Source organism: Sphaeramia orbicularis, chromosome 14 (assembly GCF_902148855.1).
Source record: "Sphaeramia orbicularis chromosome 14, fSphaOr1.1, whole genome shotgun sequence".
In the NCBI taxonomy this organism is placed as follows: domain Eukaryota; kingdom Metazoa; phylum Chordata; class Actinopteri; order Kurtiformes; family Apogonidae; genus Sphaeramia; species Sphaeramia orbicularis.
This window is the reverse complement of record NC_043970.1, coordinates 15,579,084-15,593,966: the sequence shown is the minus strand read 5'-3', so window position 1 is coordinate 15,593,966 and position 14,883 is coordinate 15,579,084. Positions and strand designations below refer to the sequence as shown.

Sequence of the window (14,883 nt, the reverse complement as noted above, 5' to 3'; positions counted from 1 at the left end):
CTGGCAATCTATAAACCAAATTTGGTATGAATTCAACCAATAGTTTTGCTGTTACAGACATGTGAAACTAGAAGTACTCGGAGAGCGCAGACCTCCGCCAAGGCAGATCAGTGGCCCCCCCACCCCCGATCACCACCAAAATTTAATCATTTGTTCCTTGTGCCAGTATCAACATTTCCTGAAATTTTCATCCAAATCCATCCATAACTTTTTGCGTTATCTTGCACACAAACAGACAAACCAACGCCGACAAAACCATAACCTCCTTGGCGGAGGTAATTACACCCATTGTAAGTAAATGGGGAAAAAAAAGATTTAAAAAATTCATAACAAGTTTGAACTTAAACCTACTTTTCCCCAAATGTAATGAGATCTATTCTGGGTCACAGGCAATCTATAAACCCAATTTGGTATGAATTCAACCAATAGTTTTGCTGCTAGAGTGTGCTATCGAACCAAAAACAATACCCCTTGCCTCCTCTTCAGGGGGTGGGGTAATAACAGCATATAGTGTAATTATCTGACGGATGATTATTTAGAATTGGTGTCCTCTCACCTGCATGTGCCACCTAGTTACTATGTACAATATACACTGTTTTCCATGAAGTTGGAATAAAATATTTTACCTCTTCTCATGAAATGACTGACAATGTTATTTATGCTTGATCGATAATGTGTAACTGGGACTCAGTATGTAATCTCTGCTCCGGGTTAAAGGTGATTACTGATGTGTGTAAATAGGAATAAAAAGAGGAATGTGTCTGAAAACAAAATTATTCCAACTTTACGGCCAACGAACGGTGTATTTGTGCACATCAGGTGATGAAATACCAGTGTTCTGCCTCAACTTGTTCTACAACATAAACCTCAGTATTGAAGCAATAAGCCCTAACGCTTGCCTCTCTATGCTGAGAACATCGATATTCTGAGAATGAAGTGGGCAATTTGATTTATTTATTTATTTGTTTCACTTGTAAAGGATCATGTACATCATTAAATATACATATCTCCATTTGATGCTCAATTTTCAACCCCCCTGACAGCTCACAATTAAAACTTTCACATATTGACAGAACAGCACTAAACACACATGAATAAAACAACACACATACTACTTATGACACACAGTAATACATCACACACACCAACAGATCATGTTAGCACTGTGACGATATTTGACCGATATAGAGGCATGTATTATAGAATGGATTGTTATTGAGTTGAGTAGCTTATTGGAGATTTCTCAGTCTAATCCGCCATGATCTGATTGGGGGTTTCAGTCACAAAAAGTTGACTGTCTAAAGGCAGATTTTAACTAGTGAACGTGAATATAGTTACCTGATGGTTGGGGCAAAACCAAAGACTGCCATTATAACAGTCCACCTAAGTGTCTTCATGTTTTCTTTGCAATACAAATGTCAGAAAATGTATTTTTTGCCAATTCTTTTACATCTTTGTTTTCAGAAAGAACTCAACTTTCAATATCTGGCCATTAATTCTCATTGTTATAAATAGTAAATGTGTAAAACACTGTGTTTCAGTAAAAAAGACAAAAAACAGACATGAAGTTTTTAGCAAATTTGTTATCAGAAACAACTGTAAATGTCCATAACAAAACTTTTTGAGACTGAGTAAATAAACTTTCAACTATTTTACATGTGCTCAAACATGCTTTCTGGTCTTGAACATTCAGTATCCATATTTTTTTATTTCCAGGTTTGTTTGTTTTTTTGCTTGTGTGGAAGTCTCTGAAACAGTTGGGTACTTCTATGAGACTGGGTACATTTTGGTACCTGGCACTTTCCCTGCTTTTTAGACCCAATAATAAAAGAAAAATTTAGATATATTTCTCCCCAGGATGGACCTAATGATGACCTCAGATAAATGGAAAAAAATTATACTCTTGCTCTGAGCCATCCCAAAATTAATGAATTTTTTAAATAAAATATTGGGGCCAAAAATACGACCAAAATTGGGACATGAAAAGCTACCAAGGTGTCAGTGCATTTGATCTGGACCTGGACCTGGATCTGGACATAGCGGTAAATGGTCTTATATACCACTATAAATAAAGACACTGTGTTAAATTTGATGATCCTAGTGGTTTTTCTGATCCAGACATGTGGGTTTTTAATGAATCGGCACTCTTATTCCAGGTTTCGTGTGTAACCCATCGTGTCCACTTGTGTTACACGTGGAACCTGCCCATTTAAACATCCTACTATAATGGACGTTCTGTGTCCGACGCGTGTCCCGGTGTCCAAATGTTGCAACACAGGAGGACATATGGGTGCAATGCCGCTGTTGCACCACAGGAGGGCACTATTGTACAATTGCACCACGGGTACAATGCCGATAGTATATATAAATCATAAGTGATTTTGCAACAGCGGTCATTTTTGTCAAACACTCTGCCTTGCATAATTAGTTTGAATCCCAAAATATACCTGTGAGAGAATTAAAAAAAATATTCAAAAAAAATAGTAGCGGGTAATTTTCGTGTCCTTTTTACCGTGTTACATGCAGATTTTAGTATAAAAAAATTATATAAAAAAACATAAAAATGTGTTTTATCTGAAAAATAGTTTATTTTTTTCTCAGTAAATATTTATTTTCAAAATAGACCCAAAATGCTTTCAAACTTGCTTCATAACATTAGTCTACATCAGGTCTGAATTTTTAGCCCCTCTGTCCTGTTTTTAGGAGCCAGTTTCATAGAAGCACCTAGTTCCTTTCTACTTGTAATAGAGTCCCACATTGCTTCCATAAAGTGTTATATAGCATTGGAAATCTTAGGATCTCACAACAGAATTTTGCGGATCGTTCAAATGGTTCAGGAGTTACAGTAATTTGAATGCTGTAAAGTGCGAAATTTAGCACCCGAGAGATTGCAATTGTTAAAGGGTTAATATACATATTAACATATATACATACAGTACTTATATTAACATGTATGTTAATATAAGACAATTCAATTTTTCTGATTTTCTAAAAAAGAAAGTTTTTTTATTGATTATTTCTGGTTAATTCATGATTGTCCGACTGCAGTGAAGCCATCGAAGCCACGATGCTGGATGGAGGGCAAGCTGTTGGAGGGCGGTGACGTTAAGATGAGCTGCAAGTCGGCCGACGGCTCCGATCCCATCCACTACAAATGGGAGAGGGTCCTGGACAAGGGCAAGTACGTTGGGAAGCTGCCCCCACTGGCTCTTATAGGTAAGACCTCTCACACATGGTCAGAGTATGTACGTGTTCTGTTTTGATGACAGTAAAGATGAACACTCTCAGTTCAATCCAACCAGGGTCCAACAGTCCGACACTAGAGGCCATGTGTCTGTATTCTATATGGCAGCTTTGAAGCACTGCTGAGGTTTTGATTTATCAGCTGGGTGTCTCTCTTTATCAACTCTGTAAGCAAAATACTCCAGTGTTTTTGCTCCCGGCATCAGTTTTGTCATGTGGTCCAGGTGGACAGGGATTCAGACCAAGAAATGGTGCATTGTCTGTTGGCATGTTTCAGCTCTTTGACTTTATAGCGTTTTGTGCTGACTCCTGCAGTCCGCTGTCATAAGCCAGAGTATAGAAGGCTCTGTCTGTTCACATTCTTCCACAGTTTGCTTTTTTTTTCTGTTCTCTACTTCTACACGCATTACATGAATCGTAACAATAAAATCAGAGCCAATTTGCGTTAAAAAAGTGTCCAAAGCATCTTTAACCCTTTCATGCATAGGTCACTACAGTGGACAGTTATTCTACAGCTGTTCTCTTGTATATTCATGGGTTTTGTTGTTTTAGTTCCATATCAGCCAACACAGTGGACACTTATGCATCATCCCATACACTGACATGCATACCATTACTGTAACTGTGCTGTTCTTGATAAACCTGATCTGCAGTAACATGTTTGAATGTAAATCAATTGTTATTTGTTAGACAAAAAGTTGTTGTTTTTTTTTTTTTGCATATTATCTCTATGAAGTAAGTAATTACCGTATTTTTCTGACTATAAGTCGCTCCGGAGTATAAGTCGCACCAGCCAAAAAATGTATAATAAAGAAGAAAAAAACATATAAATCGCACTGGACTATAAGTCGCATTTTTGGGGGAAATTTATTTGATAAAATCCAAGACCAAGAACAGACATTTCATCTTGAAAGGCAATTTAAAATAATAATGGATTGAAGAACAACAGGCTGAATAGGGTTACGGTATGCTAACGTAACAACCTCAGCTACATGACGCATAGACAATGAACTGAGTACGTGTTTAGTATGTTAACGTAACATATTACCTGGGCGTGGAGACAACTGCACTGTTGACAAGCCTCTCCCGGCAGCACGTTGTTCAAGCACCCATGTGCGAACTCGTTCCTCTAGCTGTGGCCACCTAGCTTTTAGCCCGCGATTCGCTTTTTTATTTTCTTCATTGCAGTAAGAGTAACCTCCGCTTTTCGCCAGTCCCTCACAAGTTTCTCGCTCACTCAGAACTTTCTTCCTGCTGCTTGATTACCATTTTCAGCTGCATATTTCACTACTTGCAGCTTGTAATCTGTAGAATATGATTTTCTTTTTGATGGCATTTTTTTCAGCCCATCTCAGTTGTCTTTATAAGTTACCGGTAACGTTGAAATTTAAAATTTTCAGGGGTACAGAAGTACCAGGTACAGGTACACAAGCCTAGAGCGCCTTCTTGCGGTTATCAGTGTGAAAATAATGAACATGTGAAATTACATAATAAAGTGTTAATAATTTCACATATAAGTCGCTCCAGAGTATAAGTCGCACCCCCAGCCAAACTATGAAAAAAAGTGCGACTTATAGTCCGGAAAATACGGTACTACCATTAGAATATGTTAAAATGTGAGAAGACATCCGATTAGCAGCATTAAAAAAGTTTTTATTTCATTGTTTTCATATCACTTTCTGATATTGGGTTTTAAACACGTTTCTTTACTTCAAAAATTAAATGCATGGATATTTTTGTAACGCCATAGAAAAAAAAACTCGATCACATTGGGTTTTTTTATGGCTAAGGAGGAATAAAAACACTCAAAAAATAAATCTTGACTCAGGTTCTCACATTCCATGCATGAAAGGGTTAAGGACAGACCTTCAGAGCTGTGTCGATTCATCTCCAGGGTTATCTCAGCCTGGCTGCGACACTACACATTTGACTGCATTAGAAACTGGGGAAAGCGACGTCAAATAAAACACATTATTGAGTTGCACTGTGGGGCATTTAGGATTATTAGCACTTGAACAAGAGACTAAATGTGCAAATAACTCAGCCTCTGCCACATTGATTTTAACTCTAGCTTTGGATGTTTTCTGTATTTGCTGTGTAAAATCATGGTTCGATGCAAACCTTTTTTCAGATTTAAAAAATCCAGAGATTGTGACATTGAGGAACTTGACCAAGGACAGCGCTGGTGTCTACAAATGCACGGCGAGCAACGATGTGGGAGAAGAGAGCTGCACGGTGGAGGTCAAGATGCACTGTGAGTGGCCTCTGACACTGGAGACTGAATGTGCTCATACAGTGTTCTGCAGGTTTTGTACTGGAAGTAAAAACTGCATCTTCCTACAGTATCTAAAATACTAACTGGGCCACCCACCTGCATTTCCAAATGTTTATATGCTTATGTACGTGTAGTTCTACGTTGGAATCGGTAAACTTGGCCTGCTTGATTTGAAAAAAAAAACAAACAAAAAAAACAGCAGTCAGATTTGTGTATGATATAAAAGTCATGATAGATAAATAAAGCAGCTAAGTGTCATTAATTAATCTGAGGAAAGATAACAGCTTTGATTAACCAAACATCTGCAATCTGACTGTTATACATTGCATTTCAGGTGTTTGACATTTTGTTTATTATGCATACTTATATTGTAATGATGATGGAGGGGCAATTACAACTTAGTTTGAGCAACTAAAATAACGCCTGAAAACTGAGTAGTAACACACACACACACATATGGTAAACACATTCTTGGTAAAACTCCCAGTTAACTTTAATACTAAACATTAGTTCACCAGTGGAGATTTGTATTTAATTACAGCATCCTAAAAACAGAAACCAGATGGATTTTGCTCAGTTGGATATAGATTGTTTTTTGGTTTTTTTGACATTTAAGTGCAGACACACCATCTTAATTTGTGAATATTAAGATATCCAGAGAAACAGATCCAAGGAATCATGTAACAATACTAAATATGACAATTTCTTAGTTTCCAAGTCTACATATGGACAAAGTATGGACACACCTTTAATTTAGTGGACTTTTAGATAAACATATAATTTAAGGGACTCAATATAAAGTAAAAGTCAACCGATATGGGTTTTTCTAAGGCTGATGGCGATTTTTTAAAATTTAGTCAGCTGATATGTACAGCCAATTTATGAGGCCGATATTTAGCAAATAAAGACCCAAACATCCACTGGTGACCAAAACTGTCTTGTCATGTAAAATGTTTAATACCTGTTGATCCACTTATCCTATCGATACATGTAAATAATTGGTGTAAAATCTTTTCATGGTCGTCAGTAATGATCCATTTGGATGTTCAGAGGCTCCATAGTTACTGTAGAAACACTGTCATCTTCTACAACTTTGATTCACCAGTAAAACCCATGGACTTTGATTAATGACAGTGGCTTGACACACTTGTTTTACGTTCAGTTAATGATACATTTTATGAAAAAAGTCACTTTTTCTTCAGTTTTGTCTGTTTCTGACATAATAAATATTACCTCTAATAATTTAATGAACATTTACATGATCACGGATTAAATATAGGAGAAAAAAAAAAAACAACACATTTTCACTGAAAAAAACAAAAAACAAAGCACAGAGGATAATATTACAATAAATGGTGATAAACCACTTGAGAAAGGTTCAATACAGAGAAAAATTCTTTTGGAAACTGCCACAAAAGCAGTGCTGGGTCTTTATGAGTTAAGGCTGATTTTTTTTTTTTAAAGCACATTGACCATAAAATACAATTGAAACACTCAGATAATTCTGATTTTTATGCATCAATATAAATGAAATGATTAATACACATACACATAATACTCTTTCAACATTTATTGAACTTGGTAGGCACACAGGTGCCTGATCAAATAACTTGTAACATTTTTACTACTGATCAAATATCGGCTTTCAAAAACAAAATTAAGGCAGATGGCCGATATTAAAAAAAATCAATATATTGGCCTCTAATATAAAGCAAAGTTGGCAACTTTATAAGCAAAATGTTACTGTTAACACTACTAATATGCAATATCATAGTAAGAAAACACCAGAATAGTACTATTAACAAAGTGAAATGTGTAAAATGTAGTGGAAGAACATTTGGACCCAGACAGCAAGCAACCTTTAGTTGTTCTTTTTCTTATTTATTACATTATTTTCTTTTATATGACTTTAAATTACCCCCTGGGGACAAAATAAAGTTTCCTGAATTGAATTGAAGTAAACTAATAAGTAGTTTATTGTTGCCTGTTTTAATTTCATACATCACTGAATTTTCATTTGACACATTGTAAAGCAATTTGTGTAACATCAAACTGTAAATAAACGGAACTCAGATTACTATGTTTTGTTTTGTTTTTCCAATTTATACAATAGTTTTTTGGGTTTTTTTACTACTTCTGAAGTCAAAATGAAACTTTTATGTGTAAATGATGGTGTGCTGTTATGTCCAGTGGAACACCAAAAAAATCCATGATGCATCTGTTGTGAAGATAGCATAGGATTTCACCTGAGGAAGCTGAGAGAGGTGATTGAACCACCAGCTCTGTTATTGGTGGATGCTTTAACTATTGAACACATACAAAATCAATCGCAACCTCTTCCCATTGGCTGCAAATGACTTTACCCACAGCATGTCTCCATAAAAAAACTTTACTTATTCCCATGTGTTTACTTCAACTTACACAAATGTAGAAGAGATGTGTGAATGTAAAGTTTAGTAACCTGGCATTCAATGCAGATGTTTGGTGAAATGTCTTCTCAGACTCATATAATATTCATTTAATACTTTGTGTGTGCAGACGTAAGGGGAATGGGTGTGGTGGCGGGTGCAGTGGTGGGTGTGTCCTTCGGCGTCCTCCTCATCATCCTGATTATATGGTTGGTGTTCCGCAAAAAGGAGATGAAGAAGTACGAAGAGGAAGAGACCCCAAATGAAATCAGGTACAGTTTTCACAATATAGACGGTTAATTCCACTCAGTCATCGGTTAGTTTATCGTGGGTAGTTCTACATTGTAATCAGGAAACTTGTTTTGAGGTGACGTATTTTCATATTTACTGAATTCCACTTCTTTTTTCCATTCACTCTTATAGACATATCTGAATATTACTGTTACACCTTGAGTTTATTTCCCACTGTTGTGTCAATATTATACATATTGTTTTGTTAACACACTAGCTAACTGAACTCATCCTAACCTCAGAGAACATTGTACTCCTCTTTTTTTTTTTTTTTTTTCACATTTTTTAATGTATTATAATCACAGACCAATGCACCATTAACCTCCTGGGACCCAGGAGATGTCAGCAAAGTACAAGCTTTGTTTGTTTTTTTATTAACTAAGTGCCTATATTGGAAACATCATGATGCAACAGTTTTTTCAGATGCAGTTTTTACATTTTTTATGGAATGTCCTTTGTGGTGGACAGTTTTCTTTTCTTTTTTTTAATATAAAGTTGTGAAACTCTTGTTGACAAATGCCCACAGCTGGGTCTTGGGAGGTTAAACATAGCAAGTTCCAGTAAGTGTAAATAATATACATACACTATAAACAAAAAGTTAAAGATATTTCTTTTTTTTTTTGTCTTTTTTTTTTGTCATTTTTGCCATTTGTAAATAAAACTACAGTATGTTTGGTCATTAAAAAAATGTGTTTCAATTCAATTCACACACAAAAAAGTAAAAAGCACTGTGCAAGAATCCCAACTGAAAAAATATAGCCAAAAATTAAAAAAAAAAAAAAATCCTTAACTTTTTGTTTGGAGTGTAGATATGTACACAGACTCAAATATTATCACCAAAATAATTGTCATTATTTGGTAAAGAAAAATAAAATAAACAGACAGACAGACAGACAGACAGACAGACAGACAGATAGATAGATAGATAGATAGATAGCAGATAGATAGATAGATAGATAGATAGATAGATAGATAGATAGATAGATAGATAGATAGATAGATAGATAGATAGATAGATAGATAGATAGATAGATTTTTTTTTGCCTAAATAATCAAATACTGAATTTCTGGTTACATTGTCTTTTCTTTTTTGGTTTCCTGAAAACAAAGAGACTTATTTTGACAATATATGAAGGAACTTGAGGAATGACTTCCTTCTTTTTTGATGTTGGCATTTTCAAAAAAGTTCTTTCAAATCTCCCAAATTTGTGAACTTTACTCCTTGAGATGTAGGGTTTTTTTTGTTTTTTTTTCCCAAAGATCACTACAGTGTTCATTCCCCTCAGCTACTGTGATAGTCCACAGATTTGTTATTTTCTCCAGGACCTAGTACTGCACTGCTTGGCTTAGAAAAGACAAATATCAAATATTGTTTTTGTGTTGTTTGAGGTTACAAAGCCTTTGGGCAGAACATTAAGTATACACAGTTAAGGATGATTCATAAAGCCTAGAATTTAATGAATGAATGATAAATAGCCATCTTAAGAAAAAAAAGGTGGATCATTTTTCTCTTAATTCATGCGTGAAATGGCTATGAGTCATAACGCTGACCCGACCTTAACTGTTTCATGATAAAATAATGAGGAGCTGAGACTGACGACGGTTCTTGGCATGTACCCTGTTCAACAATTAATCCTGGTTTCCTTTGTCTCAGAACTCCAGCTCAGTTGGCACTAATATCAAAGCAGTGAACTGTGAGACTCCCCTCCCTGAACCCAACATGTTCCAGAACATGAAAAGGCCATCGTGTCCACCTTTTAGATTTGCTAACACAATACTTCCACCAACTGAGATATATGAATGTCCAGATAAATAATGTAGGCTACGAGGGAGTGTTCTTTATCAATAATGTAGCCAAAGAATGAAAATCAGTGGGTACGAATCACAGATACAAATATAGACAGAAGTGGAAAGAAAACATGAAGCAAATAATAAGCAAGAATACAACAGTTTTTCTCCACAAAAAATAAAAAAAAAAACAATTAAATATCATTGTTCATATTATTACATGCCCATCCATTTTCATAACCCTAAGCCTTTTCTGTTAATCACCTCACATTTACACATATTTATTATTTCCCTCACAAAAGCATCGTCACCAACAAATCAAGTCCTGAATGAAACCCCATCCTCATGCCTGTTCAATTTTTAATTGATTTATATTTCTATTTAGCTTAGTTCAACATCTAAAACTGAAATACTGCACTCATACACTTCAGAGTGGTATGAACACAATGTTTTTTTATTGAAATTTTCCTCTTAAGTTATAACCCATCTTTCCGTCTAAGAGCCTTTTTTTGTAGAGAGTAAATTATGACTTGCTTTGTATGTTAATAGTGCAGTCTTAAAGTCTACCAGATGTACAAACTTCAAAGCTTGTGTCTTTAAAACATCAACATAATGGTTCATTTTTATCATGTGCACTAAGTCTATGGTACTTCTTCTAAGTGTTCCCTCAGGCATGTATACAGTACTTCAGATACAAATGCAGAATGTGGATCTTGGCTCACACAGAATATATCTTATATGAGCTTTCAGGCAGTTTTTTTTTCAGTCTAATAACACCTCTAGGAATGTACGTTCATGTCATCTTTTTTTATGTTAACATTATTTCATCATCACTTTTATTTTCTTAAATTATTCCTATAATTTGTACTTGGAATTACTCGAAGATCCATAAGTATTTCTAGTTTAACCCTCAAAGACCTAAATCACTGCAGGCACCAAAAGCATCTTCTCATCATCAATATGTATTAAAAAAAAGGATAAAAAAGCATCAGATGTGTCTTATTCGGCTGTTCAGAAGCATAGAAATACCATCATCTTCTGAAATATTAATCGATCAATAAATCATGTATTTTGACAAATGGCAGGGTTCGTAGACACTTGATTTTATGTTAGATGTTTTGCTGAAATACACTTTTTCTTCAGTTTTCTATGTTTTCATAAAGTAACACATTGAATTTTCTCAGAGGTTTTATGAACATCTACCTACCTGTCTGTCTATCTATCTATCTATCTATCTATCTATCTATCTATCTATCTATCTATCTATCTATCTATCTATCTATCTATCTATCTATCTATCTATCTATCTATCTATCTATCTATCTATCTATCTATCTACCTACCTACCTACCTACCTACCTACCTACCTACCTACCTACCTACCTACCTACCTACAGCAGACCGTGTATTTCACACCTAGGCCTTCAGTAGTGCTCCATCTGAATCAATCCACCCCTCAATGACTATTTTATGGTTATAAAAACCATCTTATTATGCAGAAATGCAGTACAAAGAACTCATGTAGCCACAATAAACGCCTTTACTGAATAAACAAACCCGGGGTGCACAAGTCTCCTTCTACTGCAGCTACAGCTGCGACACACATAAAAAAGCATCAATAACCTCATTAACTTGCAATATTATTTAGGAAAATAGCAACATTTTTCTCACCAACAATTCTGAATGTTTATGCACAAAATCCATCCTCCTTTCTTTCCTCAAAAAGAATTCAACTACTCTGTTATACAGATTATTATTATGGGTACCGGTCATAGTTAGTGGAGTGAAAGTGACGGACAAATCCTTTTCCTGGTTGTGATTGGCTTGCTAGCTTCGGAATTTCAGAATCTTTCTTAACGATGTCCAGCTTTTCTGGAAGAATCCATCTTGAAAATGGCTTTGATAATAAATCTGCAACCAAATCCATTTCTTCTCCTCCTTCAGCCATTGTGGGTTAACAAAACAGCTGTTAAACCAACACAACTATATTTGTGTTCGTGCAACTCGCTACAGATGCAGTTTGCTAGCTTTGGCTAGTACGCTCTCTGACTATCCAATCAAAGGGTATGAATACGCTGACGTTACTGTATGCCTGCTAGAGGGCCTTGGTGACGCCAACTCAAAATCTGATTAGTTGAAGCAACAGTTTCATAGAGACTGGTGTTTTGCTAGAGGGCCCGCAGAACTGATTGTGAAGGCCCCCAGGCAGATTACTGTGACCCTGCCTGGTAACAAATGATGGCTGAAATGTGATTGGTTAAATGCTTTAATATGAAAATACATGTGGGGAAGCAGCACAACCAGGGGTAAAGCTATGAAAGAAAGCAGACAGAACATTTGGAATTATTTAATAAGTATTCATGGACAAAATATAATTAACATCAGTCTGTGATTCAGATATTTTTTTAGGCCCACCACTTCTATCTATCTATCTATCTATCTATCTATCTATCTATCTATCTATCTATCTATCTATCTATCTATCTATCTATCTATCTATCTATCTATCTATCTATCTATCTATCTATCTATCTATCTATCTATCCATCCATCCATCCATCCATCCATCCATCCATCCATCCATCCATCCATCCATCCATCCATCCATCATGTCAGCTTGCCCTTTGACACAATAGCTTCCACTCTGAAAACTTTCCGTTTTAGGTCGTCTACAACCGTTGTCGTGTAAATGTGCATTAGATTTATACTGAGATCTTCTTCTCATTTCAGGGAGGATGCCGAAGCTCCCAAAGCCAAACTTGTGAAGCCCAACTCCCTCTCCTCCTCCCGCTCCGGCAGCTCTCGTTCAGGCACCTCCTCCACCCAGTCCATGGTGCACAACATGGCTCCCAGGGGCCAACGAGCCTGTGTCCCTGCAGTCGCCGCCCTCAAGGAGAACTGCCAAGCCCCAACCTTCCCTCAGTCTCCACCCGGCTACAATCAGACGGTCCCCAAGATACCCGAACCCCGCACGACGCCCACCTCCACCTCCACATCTACGTCCAACTCCAACTCCAAGCCCAGCCCACCCCCCAAACTGAGCCCCGGGAACCTGACTCGCATGGGGGCCACTCCTGTTATGATCCCTGCTCAGACCAAGGCCTTCCAGACTGTGTAGAAGAGACGAAGGGAGGACAGGAGGATAAAAACCCAGGCAGCCTCAGGACACGGCAACCAGCTGAACCTACGAGCAGGGCGCTGATACGGATCCAGTCATATTATTCAGATATACTCTCACCGTTCACATTCTGACACTTTCTGCAATTTAACTCTTCAAGAATCTCTTCTTTACACAAATAATCTTGGTACAATATGGTGTTATTTTTTCACACACTGACTTCTGAGCAACATCTGTGATAAGGGTAACTTTATTTTGAGAGAAGAGAAGGCAGAACGGAGGAAGTTAGCTGCATATAGAAGAAAAGATTACCCTACACGGCAACTTTCTTCTCTCTGCCCAAGACGACAGACTGCAAATTGAAGATATTTCGACAGCTCATATGGGAATAGTCCAGATTTTAACCCATCTCTACCAATCCTGAACACCTTCCTGCAGTAAATACACAAGATATCCTGCACCTATGGCTTAACTGATGACAGTAGATTCATTATAAGTTGCTATATAAATGGGACGAATGGCTTTGATTGTACAAACAGACTTCAAGTGGACACTTCATATTACCTGCTGTACCATGGACATAAATGTAATGAATTCCTTTGTCACTGCTTCCTTTGTGCTGATCACATACATATTTCCATGTGTAGATGTGCACAGATTCCCATTTTTAATAGTTGTAGCCCTTAGACGGGAACAGATAAGGAAAGATTCATCCAACATAAATTCATTGCATTTCTTAATACTTTTTTGGGGGTTTTTCTTGGATAGAGACAGCGGTAAAGAGATGACAGGAAACAGGAGACAAAGGGGAAATGTCAGCCTCCAGCCGGATTCGGAAGGTTGACAGGGGTGGTATGTGCACTGTGGCTGCAGGACTGCTCCAAAATACTTTTTTTTTTTTTTTTTTAACTCTACCTTCCTGGATCATGGCTATTTCTGAAGATTGTTGCAGGGTTTTGCAGGAGCCCTATTGAGGAAGTGCCACATTGTGAAGGTTTACATTATTGTTCCTTATTTTTTTTCCTGTTTTGTGCATAGAAAACCTTGTTTGTTTTAATCAGAGAATGAAAAAAATAACGTATGAATGTGATTCTAAATGAGGTGTATTACAGTATGTACAGTATTTTTTCGTAGCAATAAGTCAAAACCGCCCACGTCAAAATGTTTGTTTTCAATTCGGATGAGTTTAGACTGCTCACTGGATATTTTATATAGAGTGAAATTTATCATCCCCTGCACTCTTAATACAGTAGAACATAAATAATGATCCCTAAAGAGTGCCTTTGGTCGTATACATGCCCACTGTAATAGTTAAACATGTATAGTACAATAGCAAATTTATGAGCTTTCATAGGGAACATGACACTAATCAGAGTTAATGTAGGTTTAGAGGGAGAGCTCCATTTATATCTGACCTACTGCATACCAGCCATAGCCAACAGACAGACACACAGACACACAGGACGGACCGAAATCCTGCCCTTGTGCTTCATCCTCCATTCAGCAGAGAGGACAAACCTGATCCTTCTCCATTCCTCATTCTTCAATCACATTCCTCCCCTTCAATACATAATCTGCCTCTTATCCCTTTTCCTCTTTCAACTTGTCTTGTGAGTCTCACCACCACTGTGCTCCTCTCCCATGGCACTGTACTTGATTCTGGTTCTTTGCATAGTGCTAGTGGTGTGTAGGGAGGTAGGGGTGTTATGTGCAACCTTGATCCAAGGACGGAGGTTTTTCATTGTCATGTTTAATGCCAG

The 14,883-nt window shown here is 36.8% G+C and overlaps 1 protein-coding gene across 1 annotated transcript in view; it reads left to right on the top strand.

The window, feature by feature from the left end:
- The window catches only part of clmpa (CXADR like membrane protein a), a 225,113-nt gene extending 210,916 nt beyond the window's left edge, over window positions 1–14,197 (top strand). The window contains exons 4-7 of the mRNA XM_030154487.1: window positions 3,049–3,216; window positions 5,375–5,497; window positions 8,057–8,198; window positions 12,736–14,197. Of these exons, the coding sequence (XP_030010347.1) occupies window positions 3,049–3,216; window positions 5,375–5,497; window positions 8,057–8,198; window positions 12,736–13,123 (821 nt within the window). The 3' untranslated portion in view covers window positions 13,124–14,197. The remainder of the gene's footprint in view (window positions 1–3,048; window positions 3,217–5,374; window positions 5,498–8,056; window positions 8,199–12,735) is intronic.
- The last annotated feature ends 686 nt before the right edge of the window (window positions 14,198–14,883 follow it).